Here is a 22,791-nt window from a genome sequence, read left to right as displayed (position 1 = left end):
GAAATGTAAGGCCGACATTGACAAATGAGGTAGTGCAATTGTACAATTGAAAGTAAAAAATCAAGTCTTATATAACCCTAAGCTCTGTGAAATTCCTTTTTTTAACGAATAGGTGATAAGTACAGGATATTGTCCAATGTGCCGCTGTTTTTTCACATAACACCAATGAAACAACGCATTATACTATCATAAATGGTATGGCATTGGTTCTTGTCAGTCCGAATCGCCGATATTCGTGTTAAACATATATATTTACCGGTGTAAGCTTAATGAAAGAACTTCGTACTTTCATTTTATCGCGGTACCAGTATTTAAAAAGCTCCTGGCAAGCTAGAAACTGCATCACTGACATTTTCGATGATCATTTTTATTTTTTGGTGTCCAAACAATAGGTTTAATTGTACTCAGAAGTATTGTCTTCTCCCTTTCAAAGGATAAATTTGAGAAGTGAGCACAAAAAGGAGACACTTTTGCCCATGTTCCTATCTAGATTTGATCAAGCTTTGTAATTGTAATTTCATAAAAAATGAACCGTTTTTATTGTCGTTGTCTTTGCGATTGCAGTACAGTATAGGTATGAACATATATAAGGCCTTTACTGTTATTACCTGACAAAAAGATGGACCCCGGTCTTCAATTTAATAAATTACTAGCATATTTTAAGGACAAAGCCTTTACTCTCTTTGGGCGTATGTTACCCATGTGCACGTCTAAAATGAAGTGTAGAATTTATTATAAACATACAATTATATATATACATATATACATATATACGATAGACTTACATTGTCTGAGATAGGATCATTTATTCAACATATGTTCAATAAAGGCTGAGAACACTACGTGGGTATGTTACGGAGTGTCTTGTCCATCTGGTTGACGTCGAAATACGATACGTTTTAAGTTGGGATAATGTTTTCCCGAAGTAACCAAAATCTTTTTAAATAACACATAAGAACATATTTAGTGTAAAATAAAGTCCTCAGTTCTTTTAATCTATGATATTAACGATTGAATAAACCCTCATCTTAATACAGAAACACAACATAACAAAACTGACAGCATTTTTATATCGATTTTGACGTCACAGAGAAGCTTGAAACGTCAGAGCATCTGTAGTGAACAAATAAGATGTCATGTTTGCATTTACCGAGACATTACACTTCCATCATCGACGAATTCTGAAGTCATTCATGTTACCAGTAAAACAATTCTCCAAGTTTTGGTAAGTTGTACCTTAAATTACCTTTGTTTTAGTAAATGGCGGTTGTAATTATGTGCGGGACTGCATGAGTCGGGCTTCATTCATCACTGACCTACTAACATACATCTAGCAACTGTCATGATCAGAGTTTCAAAAATCTTCATCTGCCGAAATGTGTATTGAAATAATAAATATATTAAAACCCGATCGCAAATTTGTAAAATTGATACTAGAAAATGTCTGTTTATGTAATCTGTTTTAAATAGTTTTAATCAACTTGTAAAGTACTTTTTTTGAAACGTGGACGTGTTTTTCAACAAACGGTCGGCATTCCAATTGGAACAAATTGTGCTCCTATACTTGCTGACCTAATCCTTTACTCTTATGAGGCTAACATATAGTGATTTGATCCGAAAGAAAGCATATCGTTTGTCCAGATCCTTCATCTCAGTTTCCCCAATAAAGATGACGTATTATCTTTAAACAATCTTAATTTTGGGGATTTGATACATCGAATCTACCCCAAAGAACTTGAGATAAAGGATACTACAGACACTGTAGAGTCAGCCTCATATCTTGACCTACACTTAGAAATCGATCGTAAAGGAAAACTATTGATCAAACTTTAGGACAAACGTGATGACTTTTCATTCAGAATTGTCAACTTTCCTTTCATCTTTGGCAACATTCCTTCAGCACCTGCGTATTGAGTGTTCATATAACTCATACGTTATGCCAGAGCTTGCCGAAATTTCGCAGACTTTTTGTATCGCGGTAGAACACTAACAAATAGGCTTCTGAAACAGGGTTATGTTGCTACAAGTCATCACTACAGACGTTTTATGCTCGTCATCATGATCTCGTGGATCGTTACGGTGTATCCATCTGCACCATGAAAACTGATTTATTCAACAGATTACAGTTTTTCTTTCCTCCTTTGTCTACCCCGGACTTGACTTTTTATGACCAACTCGGCAGGTGTTTCTAGAAAAGCAAATGACGCTTACCCCGCCGGTGCATCTGGTCCATGCTTCCAGTTTTTATTGGAGTCCGAGTTGCTCATTTGCTTTTGTTAATTTGTATGTATGTTTTTAGTTACTTTATGTTCTTTGTTGTGTATGTCTGTTTTCCATGTCTGTCATGTCACAAAAACGGCACGAACAAAATAAATTCCCCTATATTTCAAAAACAAATCCATCCCAATTATGTCATACACCTATACTTCTCCCATTGCATCCAACATTTTCAATTATAAAAGGCTATTGCAGAACCTCGAGATTGAGAACTTCAAGGCTTAACCACCTGACTGTTCTTGCAAAAACTCTCCATTCAAATATGGTCCTTCTGGTCACGTCGTTACGGGATATTTAACTATCATCGAAAACGAATATCTGCGTAATATCCTTTCTAAAGGTCCCAAGTACCGTGAACCACGCTCCATAAATTGGAATTATAACTTTAAAGTTCTTATGGATGCCGTCAAGGACTATGCAAGAAAATGGATAAAACGAGAACAAGAAGACATTGATTCTCTGTCAGAGTGGCTAAAGGCCGTGAGGTCTTTAATTTTGTAACGAATGATAGTTTCAAGTAGGTCACTGAGTGCCAAAGCTACATCAGTTTTCACAGACACCGATGTAGCAAAAACATTGTCTACTATACATGACATGTTGTCTACCAGAAGACAAAGCCAAAAACAACATTGTTTTTGTCTGCAAAACGTTTTACATTTAATGTTTATTATCAGAGCTAGACGTAGAAAATAATAGCACTGATAAGACCTATACTGCTACCACACTCTCCAAAGAAGAGATTGTGGAAAACCATAAATCTGTGCTATCCTCTTTTGGTCTCTCTACTAAGGACGATGATTGTGATTTACCGTCTATGTCATGGATTCCTAAACTCCACTAGAATCCATACAAACAACTTTTCATATAGCTGGATCTGCAAAATATACCACCAAACCTCTTTCAAAACTTTAAACTTCTATACTCACAACTGTCAAAGAGGGTTTGCAGTCCTACTACAACACTTGTTACTCCCGTAATGGTATTAATTCAATGTGGATCCTAAAACAATCGAAAGATCTTTTGGAGACAATCAGTTCAAGACTACTATCTGAATAAAATAGCATTAAAACCTATGATTTTTCAACACTGTATACTTCTATTCCCCATACTCACTTCAAACCCCGACTTAAAAACATTATACATCGTTGTTTTTCCAAAAAAGATGGTACACCTAGACACAAATATATAGTTCTTGGTAGAGATTCCTCATACTTTCTAAAAAATAATTCCAAATCATATTCCAAATATACAGAGGAAGATGTTTACAAAATGCTGATATTTTTTATCGACAATATATTCGTCCAGTGTGGTGGACGTGTGTTTCAACAAACTGTCGGCATTCCAATTGGAACAAATTGTGCTCCTTTACTTGTTGACCAATTCCTTCACTCTTATGAGGCTGACTTTATGGCTGATTTGATCCGGAAGAAAGAATATCGTTTGGCTAGATCCTTTATTCTCAGTTTCCCCTATATAGATGACGTATTATCTTTAAACTATCCTAATTTCAGCACCTGCGTACAGAGTAATCATATCACAACTCATACGTTGTGCCAGAGCTTACTATATCTGCGCAGACTTTTTGTATCGCGCTAGACTTCTTACAGTTAGGCTTCTGAAACAGATTGTGTTGTCACAAGATTCAAGTCATCTCTAAAGAAGTTTTATAGTAGTCACCCTGAACTCGTTGATCGTTGCGGTGTATCCATCAGCATTTGTTCATCGTGTCATAGTTTTCCTTTCCTTTTTCGTCTACCCCGGACTTGACTGTTTTTTGAGCTACGCGGTATTTCTAGAAAAGCTGAGGACGCTTACCCTACCGGTGCACCTAAAAAATGCTCCCAATTTTTAGTGGAGTCTGAGTCATTTGTTTTTGTTTCTTTTTTGTGTATAATTTTAGTTACTTCATGTTCTTTGTTGTGTATGTCTGTTTTCCATGTCCTAAATCATCTTTAGGTGTTAGATTCATCATTCATTCAATCTAAAAGTTATCAAATTTATCGATATTAAGAAGAGTAAGCAAAGTACAAGGAAAACTATCGATTATTGCATTTAAGGTTAGCCATTGAGCAACGGTTGTCGAATCTCCGGACACATACTATCTTTATTAATATGGGATATGCTAACAAACGAGGCAATAAAGATAGGAATTCCTAAGTTGGATCATTTGCCCATTTTGTCCAAGTTTTTGCACAAATTGACTAAATTTTCCAAAAATAGGGGTTAGAACCCCATGAGTATCTGCCATGCAAAATTCAAAACGATTTGCATATCTACTGTTGAGTCTAAGAGTTTTTGTTCAAAATGAAGAATGAAAGAGGAATCAATAACTTAAATACTGACTTAAAGTGTATAATGTAGTAGTCACATTTTATTTCATGCATTGTACTATAATTTATGTTACAAGTCATTCAATGCAACTGTTTGCTGTGAATTCTGGTTTAAAATATGGTGAAATTAAAAGTTGATCTTCTCAAGTGTGTGTGTGTGGTTTCTACTTCGGAATTGCAGACGCATTTTTTAAACAATATCTCTCCCGCATGTATTTTGTAACTGGATGTAAAGACAGGTCTATGAACCACAGGTTGTATCATACAAAAAAAAAGGGCTATTATAAAAAGGTGTTTGTAAAACGGAGTAAACCTTTCTAATCCATTAAATTTAGTTTCAGTACAGTTTAGTTTAGTGAGATGTATATAGACTCTCGAGGATAACGTAGATACGGTGCGTGAAGCAAATTTCATATTAGGAGTGGATTGTCATGTTTTGGGAGACTAATTTTGGGCCTATTTTTTCAGGAAATTTCGGGTTAAAAATAAAGTTTCACGTGGACTTTTGGGTCGTTCAGAAATTTTGTCTGGCAGATTGAAATCATTTTAAGATTAGACAGACTTTTTGAGTATATATCACAAATATTACAGAGATGAATGAATTAGGCACTAATCTGTTAAATGTTTTTGGATACAATTTCATCTCCTCAGACGTCGATTAGTTTTATATTGTAAAAGGGGCTGGAATTTGAAAAAGGCGATCTTCCCATAGAGCAACTGGGTTGTGTGCCCCAGGTTGTGGAATGGGATACCCCTGGTGGGTTACATGCTGGGCTATATTACGGAAAACCTGATCGCAAACCGTAGTGGTGCACCGTGTTGGGAAAGATGCCACGTTTCTCGCACATTGAAGAACCCTGCTGTGGTACTCGATAGGAGTAGGAACCTTTGCGCACCGCCACAGGAAGCTAAATTTCCCGACCTTACCCATTCCTCCCCTTATTCTAGTGCCAATCAAAATTTGTTGACCCTATAATCCTTGTGTCCTATCCCATTTATAATTTTATCATCATTTCATGTTTATTTTATCATCCTTTTCATGTTCAACGTCTGAATATATCTAAAATATTGCTGCTCGGGCGTTAAACCCTAACAATCAATCAATCTGTCATGACTACTATACTGTTATTTTTACTGCATTTGGTGACACGTGCATTTCCCTGCTTACTAGGGACAAGTTTTCAAGATTTTTCAACAGTACTACATGTACATGTAAATCGGGATGAGAGGGAAAGAAAGGGAGTACATGTATATGACAAAAAATGCTTAGTATTCTTGATGCTTTGATTAACAGGTGCGTTTTATACATTTCATTTATTTTTTGGGACACGTATGTTTAACAGATACATGACGTAATTAAACTTGTCTGGAAGGTGTGTTTATTGGATTTTATGTTCCGAGCTTGTTTCATGTAATACAAAATGTACATTGTAACCGTGTTCCCTATGGACATGCTACATAGTAATAATACAAGTAATCATCGCATTTATTATTTAAATTTTATTTAAATTTTAGGTCTGTGTAAGTAAATATATTAAATGATCTACTTTTTAGTGATATTTCTGAATAATTATCCATGATGCTAATTTTCGAAACGCATATAGCCAATACCGTATTATGTATTTTTCACGATCACCATGCACATAACCGACGTCTCCCTCTAATTTTAGGTAAATTGAACAAGCGCATTTCTTAGGGGAGTACGAATACGGAAATTGAATATAATACTTTAAGAATAGTGAAGGACGTATGATAATTTTTTTCTTTATTTTTACACTTATTCATTGTTTGTCGTTTTCATGCTATAAACGCTTATAAATTTAAAAATAAAAAAAAAAAAAGCGCGATACTTAAGTAGCTTTTTTTTTGTCTCCCAAGAAGAAAAAAATAGACATATATTATGCGTTATGCATGTATCATAGACATTAAGAGGTAAGGGTTTATCTCTCTTGCATTCCTCTGTATATCGTGACCATTTGTAAACTGTTTTTCTGTCACAAGCCACGAAAGTAGATACTACTAGTAGGTTAAAAAACTCCTGTAATGGTTTGTTATTAACTGAAACAAGTTTACTTTGTAAAAGGTCGAGTTATGTTGTTCTCACCTTTGGTTAACCAAAACAATTCAGGACAGTACAGAGCAACTGGGTTGTGTACCCCAGGTGGTGGAATGGGGTATCCGTGGGATGTTACATGCCGAGGTCGTCCGGCTATAATTATAAATATAATTATAGCTGAAATATTGCTGCTCGGGCGTTGAACCTCATCAATCAATCAATCGATCAATCAACCTATCACGGTCTTCGACAGGGGATGACAGTACATGCTAGGTGAAGAGTAGTTACTGTGAACTCCTGTCATCACCTGTCTTAATTCATGATTAATTAATTCGTTTTCCCACAGTCATTTACCAGAAACTAACAGTAGACAACAGGTCTAAAATCACTGTCTCTAGGATGGACAGTACTATTTTGATTCATAGTGCTTTGTGCGCAATTTGTTTGTAAAAATATAATTTGTTTAAGTAAGAAGAAAGCAAAATATTTCAAGGCTTTTCATTGCATAACTTTTTTTGACCGTGTTGCACTCGGGTAGGTTGGCTCATAGAAGTGAGAATGTCGGTCGAGTGGATTGGCGGAGGGCAATTGGAAAAAAATGGTTCGTAACATTTTTTTAACTACTGAAATTGTATCTTACTTTGTACAAATTTGAATCACGTAGAATTTACCTTATCTGGACTTTCTATTTCTCCAATCTATAAGTCATAGTCTAAGTTATCGTTGATGCTTTACTAATATCATTTTAAAATTTATACATGTTTGTTATTTCATGGTGTATCATCAAAGAGTGCAATTAGTTTGTACAAAAATAATTTGTTCTACTTTTAAATCCTGGTTTCGTTATCTAGCTTTTATTCTTTAGAGTAAATTGCTTAATTCATTTTTTGACCATGTTTCACTCGTGTAAGTAGGCTTATGGAAGGCTGAATGTTAGTCGAGTGGATGGGCGGCGGACATTCCTGGAAATATTTGCGTAACATTGTCTGAATTATTGAAATTGTATTTTAACTTGTGCAAGGTTGAATCGCGTAGAATCAACCTTACCTGGACGTTCTATTTTTCCAATGTATAACTCAAAGCCAAAGTTATTGGTGATGCTTTTATAATATCGTATTCAAATTTATATATGTTTCTTTTATTTCGTGAGAGGTCATCTCAGTGTTAATTTATTTATCATTGCTTGTAGAGTACTTCATTCCGAAGGAGTACATACATGAGTGGCAACTATCACCTATGGCAAGATGGCATACGGTGATGACAACCTTCAGCCAAATCTAATGAACGTAGACAACCTTTAACACGTCTAAACTGAAAGGTAACGAAACGTAGTAGAAACGATGTGATACGTACAGGAAACGTGTGAATAGGTTTTACTACGTTCATTCTACGTTTGTTGTACGTTTCGCTACGCTGTTTGTTTATGTTCCGCTACGCTTTGATACTTATGTACTAGGTTTCTAATACAGTTCAATTTTCGCTACGTTTTTTTTTATTTATAAAACATGCGGGCAGCTCCGGTTTTGAACTACATGTCTCTACTTTTATTTACGTTTCTACTACGGTTTGATATGCTTCGCTACGCTTTCAAAATACAGTAAAACATAGCTCTTGAAACATCACAGTGTGATTGTGGCTTCACAGAGCCAACAGAAGAGAGCTGAGAAGAATTGGTTTATTTGCATATCTAATTTGTTACGACTTGTTCTTAAGCGGACAACTTTAAGTGTAATAATTTAAAGAACCCGAGTCTACTTCTGTGTCAAAAAGTTTCTTCACTTCCGTCAGAATATTTTAGCCATTCATAGTTCTGTCCTTGCATTCTACATATATAGGACGTCGCTGATACTGTGTCCATATTATATATTTGTTTATTGGCAAACGGGAACATTTCACAGAATATCTTTCAATACAGATAAAACACTTAAAAAGAGAGCAAACTTTCGACAGTAACGAAATTGAAAAGGAAATGTACTTAACGAAAAGGCATTGAAGATACAGAAAGACCGTCCTGATTATTTAAGTACTGACAGATATAACTTATTACATAATTGATACATGAATTTTTGTTCTTTTGTCGTTTGAGCAGGCACTGACATATTCAGAAGTTCAAAATAAAAAGTTCTGTTGACAATATAAATAACATGACTTCTGATGTTTTTGATGTTCTGTCTTGGTTTAGAATCTATGATACAGCTTGGCATTGTTTCTGAAGTATGCAGTCATTTAAACGGCAATGAAGAATATCTGACTACTTGTTAATTTGTTTCATTTACTAACATTTATAAGTAAAATAAACAATATTTCCATTAGGAAAATGACTTTCTTAAATATTACTATGTACAATCTTACCTGCCCTAATGGTCACCTCCAACCAGTAGTCACCTTCCTTAAATGCCCACTTCCAATCTCGTCCGGTTGTTTTCTCATAGATTATAACTCCAGTCAGCGGCCAACTATCTAAGTTTTTTTGTCCACATTTGGAACTTGATTTAAATCTACGATTTGTACACCGAAAACGCCCGTGAATTACAAAACAATATTACAGGTGTTAAAATGAGGTATCATGAGGAGTCAATGATAAATACATTTATACATTACCGTAATAGCCAAAAGATGTTGAAACATATTCACTGGAATGTAATACAAATGTAAATACTTAAATAATGTTTTAATTAATTTGAGACAAACAGGGTCAGATCAGTTCGGAAAATGTTTTCGTACGGCACGATGCCATAAAAATATTTTTCTTGTGCTTAACAAAGTACATACAAAAAGACACATGCATGAGAGGTCATTTTTATCAATCTTCAACGGTGACCACTTACTAGAGTGGTATTTGATTGAAATATTGCGGATAATTGGTTATTCTTTGAAAACAATATACAGCACATCGAAATGTGCAATATATATATGGCCTATTGGTTTAAAGCGCTGTACTTTATGAAGGCGGTGTTGCCATAGATGTCATAGCGATACGAGTTCGAGGACCGCAGAGGAAACGACCAAACAAAAATTTGCAGACGTTTGTATAATATTGATTTGTTGTGAGATACATCATTAATTTGATCCTCTATCATACATAATAACACCTAGATGAACTGTCTCGTACTACCATACATCGTGTACTAAGATACAGCCCTAGATTAATCCTACGAGGAGGAATGGCCCGGCCAGCGAAAGCTATATTATTATATATCCTAGCTGGCGCTTGACTTTTTGCAAGTGGTGTTGCCATAGATGTCACAGCGGAACGAGTGCAAGTCCCGCGGAGGAAACGACAAAGAATTTGCATCGCAAATTTGACTGTTCTAACATCGTTGGGAATTTTTTCTGCAATCAGTCTGCAATCGTAGTCATGTAACCAGGCGGTAAAATAAAACGAGTTCTATTCGAATTTAAAATTTCAAAAGGCCCCACACCTCCCCCCGCATTTAAAAATATATTTGCAAGCTTATGATTCAAATGGGAAAAACATAAGTAACTAATTGAACATTATGTTTTCATGATTATCCCGAGTGTCTGAAAACACGAACGCAATATCTATAAAACTAGATATAACACTCATTCATATCCAAGTGATTTGAAATTTTCTATAGAAAAATGCCACAAATGCACCATCGCATACTCTTTATAAGATAAGTAAAAACTCACATAAATGTCTAAAGGTCTAAAGATGACACTTCTTCAAAATAAACTAAACAGTCAAATGACGACACTAAAACACATAAATGACCAACATCTCCTGACTGTGGACGGGCGTTTTCAAATGACATATACGGTTATCATGTAACTCCTTCGTAATAGTAAAATTCTCTGTATTTTCATACAGCAAAACAACAAAACTGACATGTAAATTCCTCCAAATCAAGATTGTCACCATCATCACAGATATTATTTCTTCGGTTTCTTTGACTGAATTTATCATCGAAGGAGTTATTGAAAAAGACAATCGAAGATCATAATTTATTCAGAAGCAAAGAGAACCTAGTTTTTTTTTTTTATACGACACAGAAAGGTAAAATATGCACCTGTTTGAGGTAGTTAAACACATCAAATTTCGGATATGTTTCTAGTATTTCCAAGTTATAGACTCCGTTAACAGCATGATACTCAGTTGAAATGAAAGATTTCGCCATATTTTGAAAAGTGTTTGAAACGTATCGCTGGATTTTTACCGGATAATTTTCATTTGCAATATAGCGGGTGCTCTGTTGGAGCAGGAAATGCTTACCCTTCTTGAGCATCTGATGTCACTCCCGGTTTTTGGAGTTCATATTGCTAGTGCGTCAGTTTTGTTTTTTTTGCGTGACGTCTTGTTTCCTTACCTTTAGGTTTTTATGTAATATCCTTTTTATTCGGTTCACTACAATATGTAGGTAGACCGTCTCTGTTTCATGCGTTCACTTTTAGCCCATGTGTTTCGATTTTTACTCATTCGAGTCGAGTCATCCCACTGCTCACACGTCGATATTCTTTTTGCCGATATTAAAGATTGGAAAAGGTCCATGTTGTAATTACATTTTGATATAGAATACAATTCATGATATTAATTCAGATCCGCTTTCCTGCCTAATATCATAATTGGTTTAATTTAAGTATAAAATTATGTTCAAAAATCCATGCAATTTAATTAACCTTTTGCAACTGCAATTTTACCTCTCGATACATATAAAGGTTCGATATAGAAAATAATCGTCTACATCGTTGTAACGTAATCACGTTGTATAACGGAAAGCCCTTTTCACTATCTTCTTGAGATTTATAAGGGTTTTTTGTATTTCAGTTTTGAAATTTTAATTTCAGTTGTCCGGATAACAAACCAAAAGGATTACAGCACCTGATGAGAAAAAAAACTTTCCATTGTATTTAGTTAGGAACAATGGAGAAGATAACTAAGGATATTACATGGAGCAACAGGGAATTTGCCATATGGCGATGAAGATTGAGAATTGATATTAACAACGCACAAATTGATGATAAACAAATGTTTATTTTAATCACCAACGTAAAATCTTGTATTAAGTAAATAATGATAGTGAATAGCTGATTATTTTTTATGTGTACTTCGTGCTCAGAAAGTGCATAGTTTTTGACGAATGCAAAATATATATGGAAAATAGGGCGTGGAAGTGAATATTACGAATAGGACTTTGTGGATGAAGACTGATTGCAATTGGGAATAGAGAGTAGACGTCTTACTCAATACAAGAGCTATTATCGAATACTAAACTCATAAGTTGCTTGAAAAACTGTATATCTCAGAGATACATTGTGTATTGTATGGTAGGGTACTTTGAAATCAGTCTAGGTCAAACGACGGGTATGAATGACACATGTGATACTTATTGTGACATGATTTGTATTGCTATAAAACACTTGTTGTCCATTTACTTATGATGATGAAATAGATATACTTTACACCTTAACTGAAACATATGAAATCTAAAACATTCATATAAACTTCAACAAGTCAGTGGTAAGAAACTACAACCAAGGAATAAGCTAGTAAACTTGCCAGAAACAAAACATACGACAAAATCATGAACACTGTGTCAAGATTATGTGAAGCCTTCTTTCCTGTGGATTTGCTCTCAAAACAGATAATATTTACATAATCTTTATGATAAATATTTATACTCAGTATGGTGCCGACGACTATAAATCCACTGATCATCATGATTAAAATCATTACAAACATCAATAGACACACAGGCTTCGAAGAGACAGGTAATGATGATGAGACTAAGGTCAAAAATATCGCATACGATAATAAGATTGTCATCCCGAGTGAGACCCGTTCTCCGGATTCTACCGGAAGTAAAAATACTAACGGGTTCATAATACAGAACAATAATGTCGGTAAAATTATCATAATGAAGTAATACCAAGGTTCTCTTTCAATTGTTAATTCAAAAATAAATTCGCTAAGATACTTCTTAGACCCAAGATATTGTCTGGTACTTGTTATCACCCAATCAGAATTGTTTATCATGTAATTTAGCTCTGCATGCAAAAATAATGGAATGAATTTCATGCGAATTTCTGCAGCTCCCCACATGATAAAAATAAATCTGCAAGTTTGTGAATCAAATGGAAATATCAAAATATTCATTGGACATTTTGCTTTCATGATTCCTCCAGGTGTCCAAATAACTGTGCCGGAATACATAAGGACAGTGTAAAACATCGAGTCGTATCCGAGTGGCTGAAGATCTTTCATGCCATTTTGTAGATATACATATGGTAACCATATATCCTCAGATGTTATAGTAAAATTTAGTATATTTCCGAATTGAGAAGGTTTCCAGCTGAGATGTGGATCGGTCCACACTAAGCTTGTCACCATCGTTACTGATATTGTTTCTTCCGTTTCCTTGACTGAATTTATCACCAGAGGAGTTACCGACATAAACAATCGTAACTCACTAGAATCATTCGCCGACGGAAAGAATTGTTTGTGGTAGTTTTCGGTAATATTTTGATACAGATGTTTTAAATCCAAACTAATCTGATATGATTCATTTATCAGAAATACTAGATAAAGTATTGTGTTATGTAAGCTAGTCATTTTCATCATCTAAAACTGAAACATAATCAATGTTATTGTCCAAATAAATATGATGTCAATATATTTGTTACAATTATAAAATTTCTGCATTAGAATTCAACATATCTGCTTTATGTATTACGACGCTAACGGATCTCATTAATACATAACATTCCATCCGTCAAACATTAAATTTATTTTTTAAAACAGTGCTATTAAGTTCTAACACCAGTGTCATTTCAAATCAAATATTGTTCACAGTACGTGATTATTTCTTTGAAAAACAAATACTGTATATTGATTATCATTCTCTCATATACATTTAATGCAATTGTATCATTATAATTACATTAGGTAAAAAGTTGCAATTAAAATGGTCAATAGTTACCATAATATATATTGTGATTCTTCAGATGTTTTGAATAGCAATATCAACATTTTTAATTTGGTCTTTATACATTAAGGTTTGATGGAGATAAATCGTTTCAGCTGCTTTTTAATAGTCTAACCTGTACGTGAACAAATGACAAGCAATAAGGGCAAATCGATAAATATACGCTGTTAAAATATATATAAAAGAATCAAAAATGTTTTCATGTCCGGAACAATTTCCTACGTTTCTGATCTATTTAGATGAGAACTACTTTTTGAACTTTGAAGAAAAGAGAATAATTTGGCATTCGTCTTCTCTTTATCATATTTCCTGTTTGCCGGTAGTTGATGTTTCAACAGTAACATGCTGCCAAAATTTTTCTGAAAATCGAAAGTTAAATTTTATCCGAAGACGGGTCATTCACTCGTTAGTCGGAATTATGTAAATGCAATGGAAAGTGTGAGATATTTTCCTTCCTTTTGTAATTTTTTACTACTTTCTTTGTCTTTTGTTTGTGCCGACTCTCTCTATCAATTAAAGAATCAAATCAGAAAAATAAAATACACAATTTTATACTGCAACCTATAAATATTTCGTTCCGCAAGAATTACCTAGTAATTGTTTAGATTAAAGATTTACGTGAATTTTTGTAATCCAAATTATGGCGCATTTAATTCACAAGTTCTGACTGATTACATATTCAGTATATTTTCTTATATCTGTAATTTAATTTTAAAGTTTAAACACACATATTACACTTTAGAAAACAAATAACATGTTGGTTAGCTTGAAGCTAAAATGGTAATATATTAAATTGGTATTTTCAAATACAATACAAATAAGAAAAACCAAATACATGAGACGGAGAAGTGTCTTTATAACCAGGCCTAAAACATACACAGAAAATACATGGGAAACACCTCTTTGGACGAAACTGCAAATAAATCATAAATATAAATCAAATATCAAAGGTTAATTCGACCAAAAATACTAAATGCATAATTTACAACTAAAACGGTATATAAAGAGGAAAGGTTGATCACGTTTTATTAGTGTGTCATTTGTATTTTTTTAGATGTTTACCTTTCAAATATTGATTCTTTTCACTTTTTTATTATTTGTATGCCTGGCCACATCACAATTTTTCCAAATAAATCTATGTTATTTTTTTTTTTTTAAATTACCAACTTTATCCCTTGTGTTGCAATGAAAAATACAATTATAACTAATATGTTAGCAAAATTTAAATATAACATATACTTAAAGACAAAGTAAAAAAAATAACAGGTATTAATTAAAGTCATAACTCAGAGACCCTCTGAATTTGTTTTTATATAACATGCAAAGCGACTTATGTACATATTCCCGTGAAATCCGTATAAATAGGAATCTCAAAATGTTTGTCGGGAATTCTAAAAATTAATATGGATTAATCAACTATGTAGAAAACTCATTAATGAACATGTCTTTCACAAGGGATGTGCTGATATTAAACAAATGATGCATTTAGAATCTATGGTAACAATAGTCACCAGAAAATTGTTTTTTATTCTTTTTGTTTATGTTCGTAACCGATAACCTTAATCAATATGTGTTAGCATTATTTTTAACATACATAATATTCTTCACGGTTTATGCGAAACGTATGTATTCAAATTGTTCAAGTCAAGCTGAGCAGATTGAATAATGATGTCGACAGGATGAATGTGTATATAAATGTCAAGTTTTAAACATAATTCATCGACATTTTGAGACCTTAATAGCCATTCAATATATCATTCATTGTTTGAGAGCAATCATTGTACAGTAACCAAGTAAGCACATCAAAAACAAAACATACGATAAAACCATAAAAATCATGTCAAGTTTTTTTGAAGCCTCCTTTCTTTTGGATTCGTTTTTACATCCGAAACAACACTCTATGTTTTTGTAATAAATATTGATACTGAATATTACACTCACGACTATTAAGCCGCTTATTATCATAATCAATATCATTAAAAACATCAAGAGACACACGGGCTTGGAGGAATCCGGCAAAGATGACGACACTAATGTCAGAAATATGGCGTACGATAACAAAATTGTCATCCCAAGTGACACTCGCTCTCCAGATTCTACAGGAAGTAAAAACACTAATGGATTCATAAGACAGAAGAGAAGTGTTGGTAAAATAATAACGATGATATTATACCAAGGTTCTCTCCTCACAGTTAGTTCAAAGATAAATTCTTCTACAGCTTCTGAAGACGAACTGTATTGTTTTGTCTCAGTTATCACCCAATTAGAGTTGTTCATGTAGTAATTCATCTGGCCATGTGGTGACAAAGGGACGAATGTCATACGAATGCCTACAGCTCCCCATATAATGAAGATGAATCTGCATGTCTGTGAATCAAATGGAAATATAAGAATATTCATTGGACATTTCGCTGTCATTATGCCACCAGGGGTCCAAATAACTAGCCCGGTATACTTCACAAAGACGTAAAATACGGAGTCGTGTCCTATTGGTTGTAAATGGTCCATGCTATTTTCAAGATAGATATACGGTAACCATACATTTCCTGTGGATACAGTAATGTTGGTGATGTTTCCATTTAAAATTGGATCCCATCGGAGATGAGGGTCGACCCAAGTGAAAGACGTTGCCATCGTCAACGAAATTGTTTCCTCCGATTCTTTAATAGAATTTATCACCAAAGGTACCATCAAGAAACTAAGTCTGAACTCATCAGAAATGTTGGACAGAGGGAAAAATCCGTTATGGTAGTTGTTTGTCAGATTACTATACAATTTTCTTAAATCTGAATGCATTTGACACGACACTGCCACAGCTAAAACAATGATAAGCATCACAGTATGCATGGAAAACATTATCTTTTTAGGATTATATTAGTCTGTTTGTCAACTCCTTTGGTTTTACTCTCTACGTATTTCTTTTTAAAACATGTTCATGTGATTTTAAAAAAGTATGAACCGGTTCCTCTTTTAATGTCCCAACCTATAAATAGTTTCATGCTCAAATACACCGATTGAATCGGTCTGAAGTAAGATGCTATTTAGATATTTCACGTGAGACAATTTTTAATTAAGTTAAACTTCTTGCTATGAATATCTTATTTGTTCACTCCTCTATTACTCTTTATTAGTATTGTTTTTTTTTTTTCTGATAAAGCGGATTTTGTGATAACAAAATGGGTATCGTATATTCGTAAATAATTGAATAATGTATGATTAATTCATGGCAGGTGGGTGATTTAACGTCTCAAATATTGTTCTCTATCATGAGAAAACATGTACACTTATGTCAATATTCTTGTGAACTTTATTTGTGTCATAACAAGTGTTATGAAAGTTAATAATATTTTTATGGAACTACATTAAAAAATAGCCATTTAATTAACCAATCTTGGCTTAAGGGTTACTATGAACATATTGATATTCGTGGTTGCTAAATTTTGCGGATTCTTTCCAGGTATCAGTTTTAACGGTTTCAAAACATGATGTACATTGGATAGTGCTTTAATCAGTTTTATCGGCATTGGACTTCTCAGAGCAGTCTATGGGACAATATCACAAGCTACATAAGTATAAAGACTCCTGAGTTGGGAGAAGAGTAGCAGGATAACCTTCCTGGGTTGTAGTAGAAATTCGACTTAAGGCTGAATTATTTCGTTGTATTGATTCCCGACTTGCTTGTCACAAAGCGGGCTATGGTATGAATCTACATGATAGATTCGTTAAATAATTGCCTTTTTGTTGTTTTTATATCTCATTTATTTTGCTGAATTACATTAAATTTCGATAAAACAATTGATATCATATGTTTCTGTTTTTCTGACACAAGCAGATCATAACTGTATTTTATCTTTCTCTTTTGACTCAATTTAATAATAAAACAAACAAACAAACAAACAAACAAATCTTTGTTTTTCAATTATCATACACATATGCATTATGGTTGAAACTACTATCATGCATAAAAAATGACAGTGTGCCATTACATGAAGACGTAACGGTTTTATATTGGCAAAGTCAGAATCAATTTATCTTCAACATTTTAAAAAAATCAAAGGAAAGAAAGTCTGAACTTCAAGCACAAATACAAACTGAAATTTACTGTTTAAATTTTAGGGGCAAAATGGTATTCGAACAAATAAAAATATTAAACAATCTTACGAAATAACAATCTAATTAATTCAGGCCTATCATTCCATTCAGTCAGTGCATGCAAGATCTAACAACACGCAACTCTATTTTTTGTTCTGATGAGCCTCTCAGAATCCTCGGTTTTTTCACTTTGAATAATGTTTTCAAAATCATAAAAGATGAACTCTGATTGGCTTACAGAAAAAAGTATAATGGATGTTCGTTAAATCCGTCATGCATTGACTGAATGGAACAGTTATAGTTCTAATTTTAATTAGATTGAGGAAGTCCTTTTTCTTATATCAATTCATTCTATTTCCAGTATTCCCGTTAATTTATCCTCTAGTTGGTAAACAGTAATAATTCATCAAAAATAATGTTCGTTTGTTAACTGAATAGTAGTATAGATTCTGAAAGACTTACTGACTTTCACTGAAAAAGCATCAACAGGTATACAATTATATAATAACTTTTCATGTTGAAGGTGTACTCATTATTAATTGACATTGCCCGGAACGCAAACACTGTATCAAGATCAAGCCACAAGTGCTGATTATAATTTGTTTTGTTTTCTTTGTGTGTCTGTTTTTTTATTATTTGAGAATTTACAAGTTCTACCAAATATCAGATGAACACATAACTTACACAAAAATAAATCGGAAATCTTTAAAACATTTTAATGCTTGCCCTTGAAAGTAATTGTTCAATATTTCTTGCAATATTTGGTTTTAACTTAGAAGTGTTATCCAAATTAATCAACAAAATTCGTTGCCTTCAATCTTTCTAAGCTGTTTTGTTATTTCACAGGTGGTGTTTGCATTTTCGTAAAGGGTTCTAAATCTAATTCCAAGTATCAATTTCATATGTTTGTGGGTTTCATCTAAATGTCATCAGCAGAACACATTTTCTTCGTAAGGGAAATCTATAACTACTACAATTGGAGTGAAACCTGTCGATACCAAATCCTGAAAACTTAAAACCTTTCTAAACCAGACGCTTTTTTGCGTACCTTTACATCAATATCAATGCGTTTTTGTACTTTTTTCATTGTGTAAAACGAACAAAATATTCAGTCCAAAAGGAGCACGATATATACAGGTTTCATTGAGCCTTTAACACTTTACCCAAAAATTCATGCATTGTTCTTGTTGTGGCATTACAAGTGTAATGTAATTGAAGAAAATGAAAATGCTTAAATAATATGTACATAGAAACAGCAGTAAATGAGCCCCCGGACTCCACTAAAAACATGAAGTATGGACCGGGTACACCAGTAGGGTAAACGTCCTCTGTTTGTTTCTAGAAACACGCAAGGTGTTTAAGAGTTGGTCATAACATGTCACGTATAGGGTAGACGGAAAATGTAAAGACACGGTGAAGTAATAGATTATAATGAATGCTTATCATAAAGAATATATAGAAATATTAAAAATTAATAAAATACGAGATTAGCTTTAAAAGCCTAGGTCATCCGCATGGTCTTTTCCCAAACACAATCACTTTTCTGATTTAGTTGTAGAAGTTTTCCCAAACATATTTGAACCTTATTCACATGCATTGTGTTATTGAATGTAAATGACATTTCTGTAAGTCTTTTTATAAAATTCTCTGCGTTAGACAAACTGTGTAATTTGACGTTTTTCTGTCAATGTAAAAGGTCCTCCCTGTATAGCTTTTGTACAGGACAATATTATTCAGTTATTTCATACATCTAATTTTCAGGCGATTGTTGTGTCATTTAAGTTATGTTAGGCCTGGAAACATCAATTCTCCAAATATGTTTAAAAAGTATAGATAAAACTTTACCTTGATTTCTGTACAATTTATTTAATCCATACTAATAGCTTTGAAACTTCGCATTTTTCATACATGGACACTGAACACGACACTGAACACGGGCTTAATAGTAAAACAAAAGTATGATGAGTCATTTAAAGTAATTTGCTAAAGCATATGACAATTATGGCAGCAAGACGTTTGTATATGTTTTTGAAGCAGTGATCAGTCAGTAGGCTATAAGATCTTCTGCACTTATAGTAAATTTCATGTGTCACAAGAAGCCTTAGGCGAAAACAAGCATCAATATTTTTGATATTGAGTAGGCTTATATTCAATATATAAGGCAATTTGCTTTCCTTCAGTTAAGATCATTCAACAATATTGTGTATATATCTTAGTTTCATTTGAAGCAATGTATTTCACTTTAGTATTCAGGGTTACTTGCCATTAGCTAATACGCTTGGGGAAGCCGAAACCATTTGTGAACAAAAAGGTACAGAACTGCTTCAATATGAAAATTACATTTGCAAAACATTTACAGGAAAATGTGGCAAGGAAAATCTTGGTTCAAATCTGCAGGTAGCAAACGGCAAAATATATAAGTAAGCTGAATACTACAAGTGTTTATATAAATGTTTCTAAAATTTGCACAATGATTAAGTAGAAACGTGTAATTTTCGACTGACAATAGCTTTGTTTTTAAGAATATCAATAAATGTATCAAACATTGACTCATATCTTTACGTCTTATTGGTCCAAAAATCGAACTATTTATGTTTTTTTTTCAATTTGAATTGAACTGAATATTAGTTAGAGGGTCTAAGATATCTTGCTCAAAGAAGTCGATATGACATTTTTTATCAAAACAAAATAGTCTTTTATTTTTAAATGTAAAGAAATAATGAGCGAAGAAACTATCAGTTTTGTGAATTCAAGTGTGATCAGTCGTATAAAGTTGTCTTTAATGCTTGAACTAAATAATGCATCTTTTTAGCAATGTGTAGTCACTAAATGTATAATATAAATTACATTTGTTTTGCTTCCATTTTAAGATGAACCATGCTTTATAGTCGAATTCAAATTACTTCCTAACCAAACATATTTACGTGGTTTTTCTCCAGCTTATTTTTCTAAGATGGCGGGAAGATAGAAACACTTTATTGAAAGAATAATCTTATTTGAAAGAATTAAAATGGATATACCTTTATTGAAATTTGTTTATTATTTCGATAAATAATGATGTCACAATAGCAAATAACATTGTGACGTCATTAATAACAATCGATCAATTTCAAACTTGCGACTTCTTATTAAATGTAAGGCTGTGGTCAGTTTCCAAAAAGAGTCTTAATAAACTGACACAAGAATATTATTTTCTGTTACGACATCATCTTTTAGAATCAAATTAACACTTTCGACATTTTGTGAAATTAATGTCCGACTCACATTTTACTAGCACTATCTACCGACACAATTTCTTATTCATTTATGAAATTTAGGGTTTTGTGCATCTTGATTCATTTAAGAAAAAATGTTTTTTTCTCTATAAAGGCATTCACTTTTCACTTCTTACCAAAAGTACCTAGGAACAATGTCATCAATGTCATCAATTGCAGTTTAGATTTAAAACAAAAAACTGCTGTTACCTAATATGATTTCATCCGATATAATTTCCCATTATTTTAAGTTAGAATATTTCTTGTTATTAAAGTGAAAAAGATAACGAGGTTTTATTATGACAATATTTCTCATTTTACAACAAGTAAAATTGGAAGTCTTCGAATGTTAACGAATATCAGATTGCTTTAGACAGAACAGTATCAATGTAGACATGGAGAGGATATCTGATGGGACATCACATTCATGTTCTTCTATCTGTAATTCCGCTAAGTACGGTTATATTAGTTATATTGAGGTGAATAATGATACTGGCGTTAATAAAAATATAGTAATATATATTTTTGTTGATACAATTGGAATTATCCTTCGGATATTCTATAGTCTGATGTATACATACCTAGTACCCGACATCAGCTGTGATACATTTTTATAAAAAGCCAACATAATGCCGTATGATGTGATGATAGTATAAATTGAAGTTTAGTTTAAAATACAGAAATAGTCAACAGTTTAACATTCAATACTTGTGGCGTCCTCCTATACATGTATTTTTTTATCGACAATATGATTTTTTTATCCTGTATAATATAAGTAACTTCAACAAATCATCCCTGAAAAACTGTCATCAATGACTAAATTGGTAGATTCAAAAGAGAATGCGTAAGTTATAATTTGGTTCGTAAGTATTGTTTTACCTAGGAACCAAATTACTCTTAACTCTCTAGTTCTCTTACAAATAAAACTTTCCATACAGGAAGTCACGATGACTTAAGCTGCAAATTAACAAACCTAATATAAGGATTAGAATGCAACTTAGGCGGTCTACTATATATGTCGGTGAAACATAAGAACGATGGAACACAAGAATATGCGGTCATCATTCGGGAATAAATACCACAAAATTCCCGACAGTTTATCAACATTTTAGTCAACAAGATCATTCAATCCTCTCTATGAAAGTTCGTATTTTAGAAAAAAAATTACCATCCCACGAACAGTCCCGTTCTAAATAAAAACTATTGTAGGGATAGAGAGAAGTACTGGTTACGCAGATTAGGTACTGCAATACCTTGCGGATGCAATGACATCAAAAGTATAGGAAAACCTTTCAAGCCAATATAACAATGGCATCAATGTGATGAATCTATTTGACAAAACTCCAGGACGGGAAAGGAGTCATGGCCATCGCCACTATACGTCACCTAAGTTACATGATGTCTCAATAGATGGTCTCTTTCCTTTCAAACAAAAACCTCTTGGATTTCATCACATTAGAACCAAAATCTATTCTTTACCTCTCACAATACTACACTTCCTTTACAAAACAAGTCTTGACACCCCTGTTTCTGATCCTACCTCATCATTTTACAGACTTGTTGCCATCATTTGAGATATTGGTTTCCACAGACTCTTTAAACCAGTTTGTGTGAAAATTCAAGATGAAGAAAAACATTCATTTCTTCCACTACCTTTTGTCAAAAAAGGTATAGATGCAATAGATTTGGCTAACATCCTCCATCACAAAAACGTTACCAACAAAATTCCCCAATATTTCAAAGACAAATGCATACCAATTATTTCATACTCTTATACTTCACCCATTGCATCGCACATTTTCAATTATAAAAGGCTATTGCAGAACCTCGAGATTGAG

The 22,791-nt window shown here is 33.2% G+C and overlaps 2 protein-coding genes and 1 pseudogene across 3 annotated transcripts in view; 1 reads left to right on the top strand and 2 right to left on the bottom strand.

Annotated features, from left to right (window-relative positions):
- LOC148612062 (aquaporin AQPAn.G-like) overlaps positions 1 to 11,684 on the top strand; it is a 32,805-nt pseudogene extending 21,121 nt beyond the window's left edge. The window contains exons 5-6 of the transcript XR_015924300.1: positions 1,038 to 1,225; positions 11,470 to 11,684. The product of XR_015924300.1 is annotated as an aquaporin AQPAn.G-like (transcript). The remainder of the gene's footprint in view (positions 1 to 1,037; positions 1,226 to 11,469) is intronic.
- Positions 11,685 to 12,136: 452 nt separating this feature from the next.
- On the bottom strand, positions 12,137 to 13,243 carry LOC148612061 (neuronal acetylcholine receptor subunit alpha-7-like). Its single transcript, XM_088593173.1, has one exon. The coding sequence runs from the start codon at positions 13,241 to 13,243 to the stop codon at positions 12,137 to 12,139; it is 1,107 nt and encodes a 368-aa protein (XP_088449299.1).
- A 2,122-nt stretch (positions 13,244 to 15,365) lies between these two features.
- LOC148612060 (acetylcholine receptor subunit alpha-type acr-16-like) lies at positions 15,366 to 16,241 on the bottom strand. The gene has a single exon (XM_088595357.1). The coding sequence runs from the start codon at positions 16,239 to 16,241 to the stop codon at positions 15,366 to 15,368; it is 876 nt and encodes a 291-aa protein (XP_088451483.1).
- Between the last annotated feature and the right edge of the window lie 6,550 nt (positions 16,242 to 22,791).

Source organism: Perna viridis, chromosome 7, assembly GCF_037379345.1.
Source record: "Perna viridis isolate PV_CMFRI_1.1 ecotype Kerala chromosome 7, ASM3737934v1, whole genome shotgun sequence".
In the NCBI taxonomy this organism is placed as follows: Eukaryota; Metazoa; Mollusca; class Bivalvia; order Mytilida; family Mytilidae; genus Perna; species Perna viridis.
This window is presented reverse-complemented; position numbering and strand designations above follow the sequence as displayed.

Coding starts and splice junctions, on each gene's coding strand:
- LOC148612060 (XM_088595357.1), bottom strand. CDS start 16,241: ATGGCAACGTCTTTCACTTGGGTCGACCCTCATCTCCGATGGGATCCA.
- LOC148612061 (XM_088593173.1), bottom strand. CDS start 13,243: ATGATGAAAATGACTAGCTTACATAACACAATACTTTATCTAGTATTT.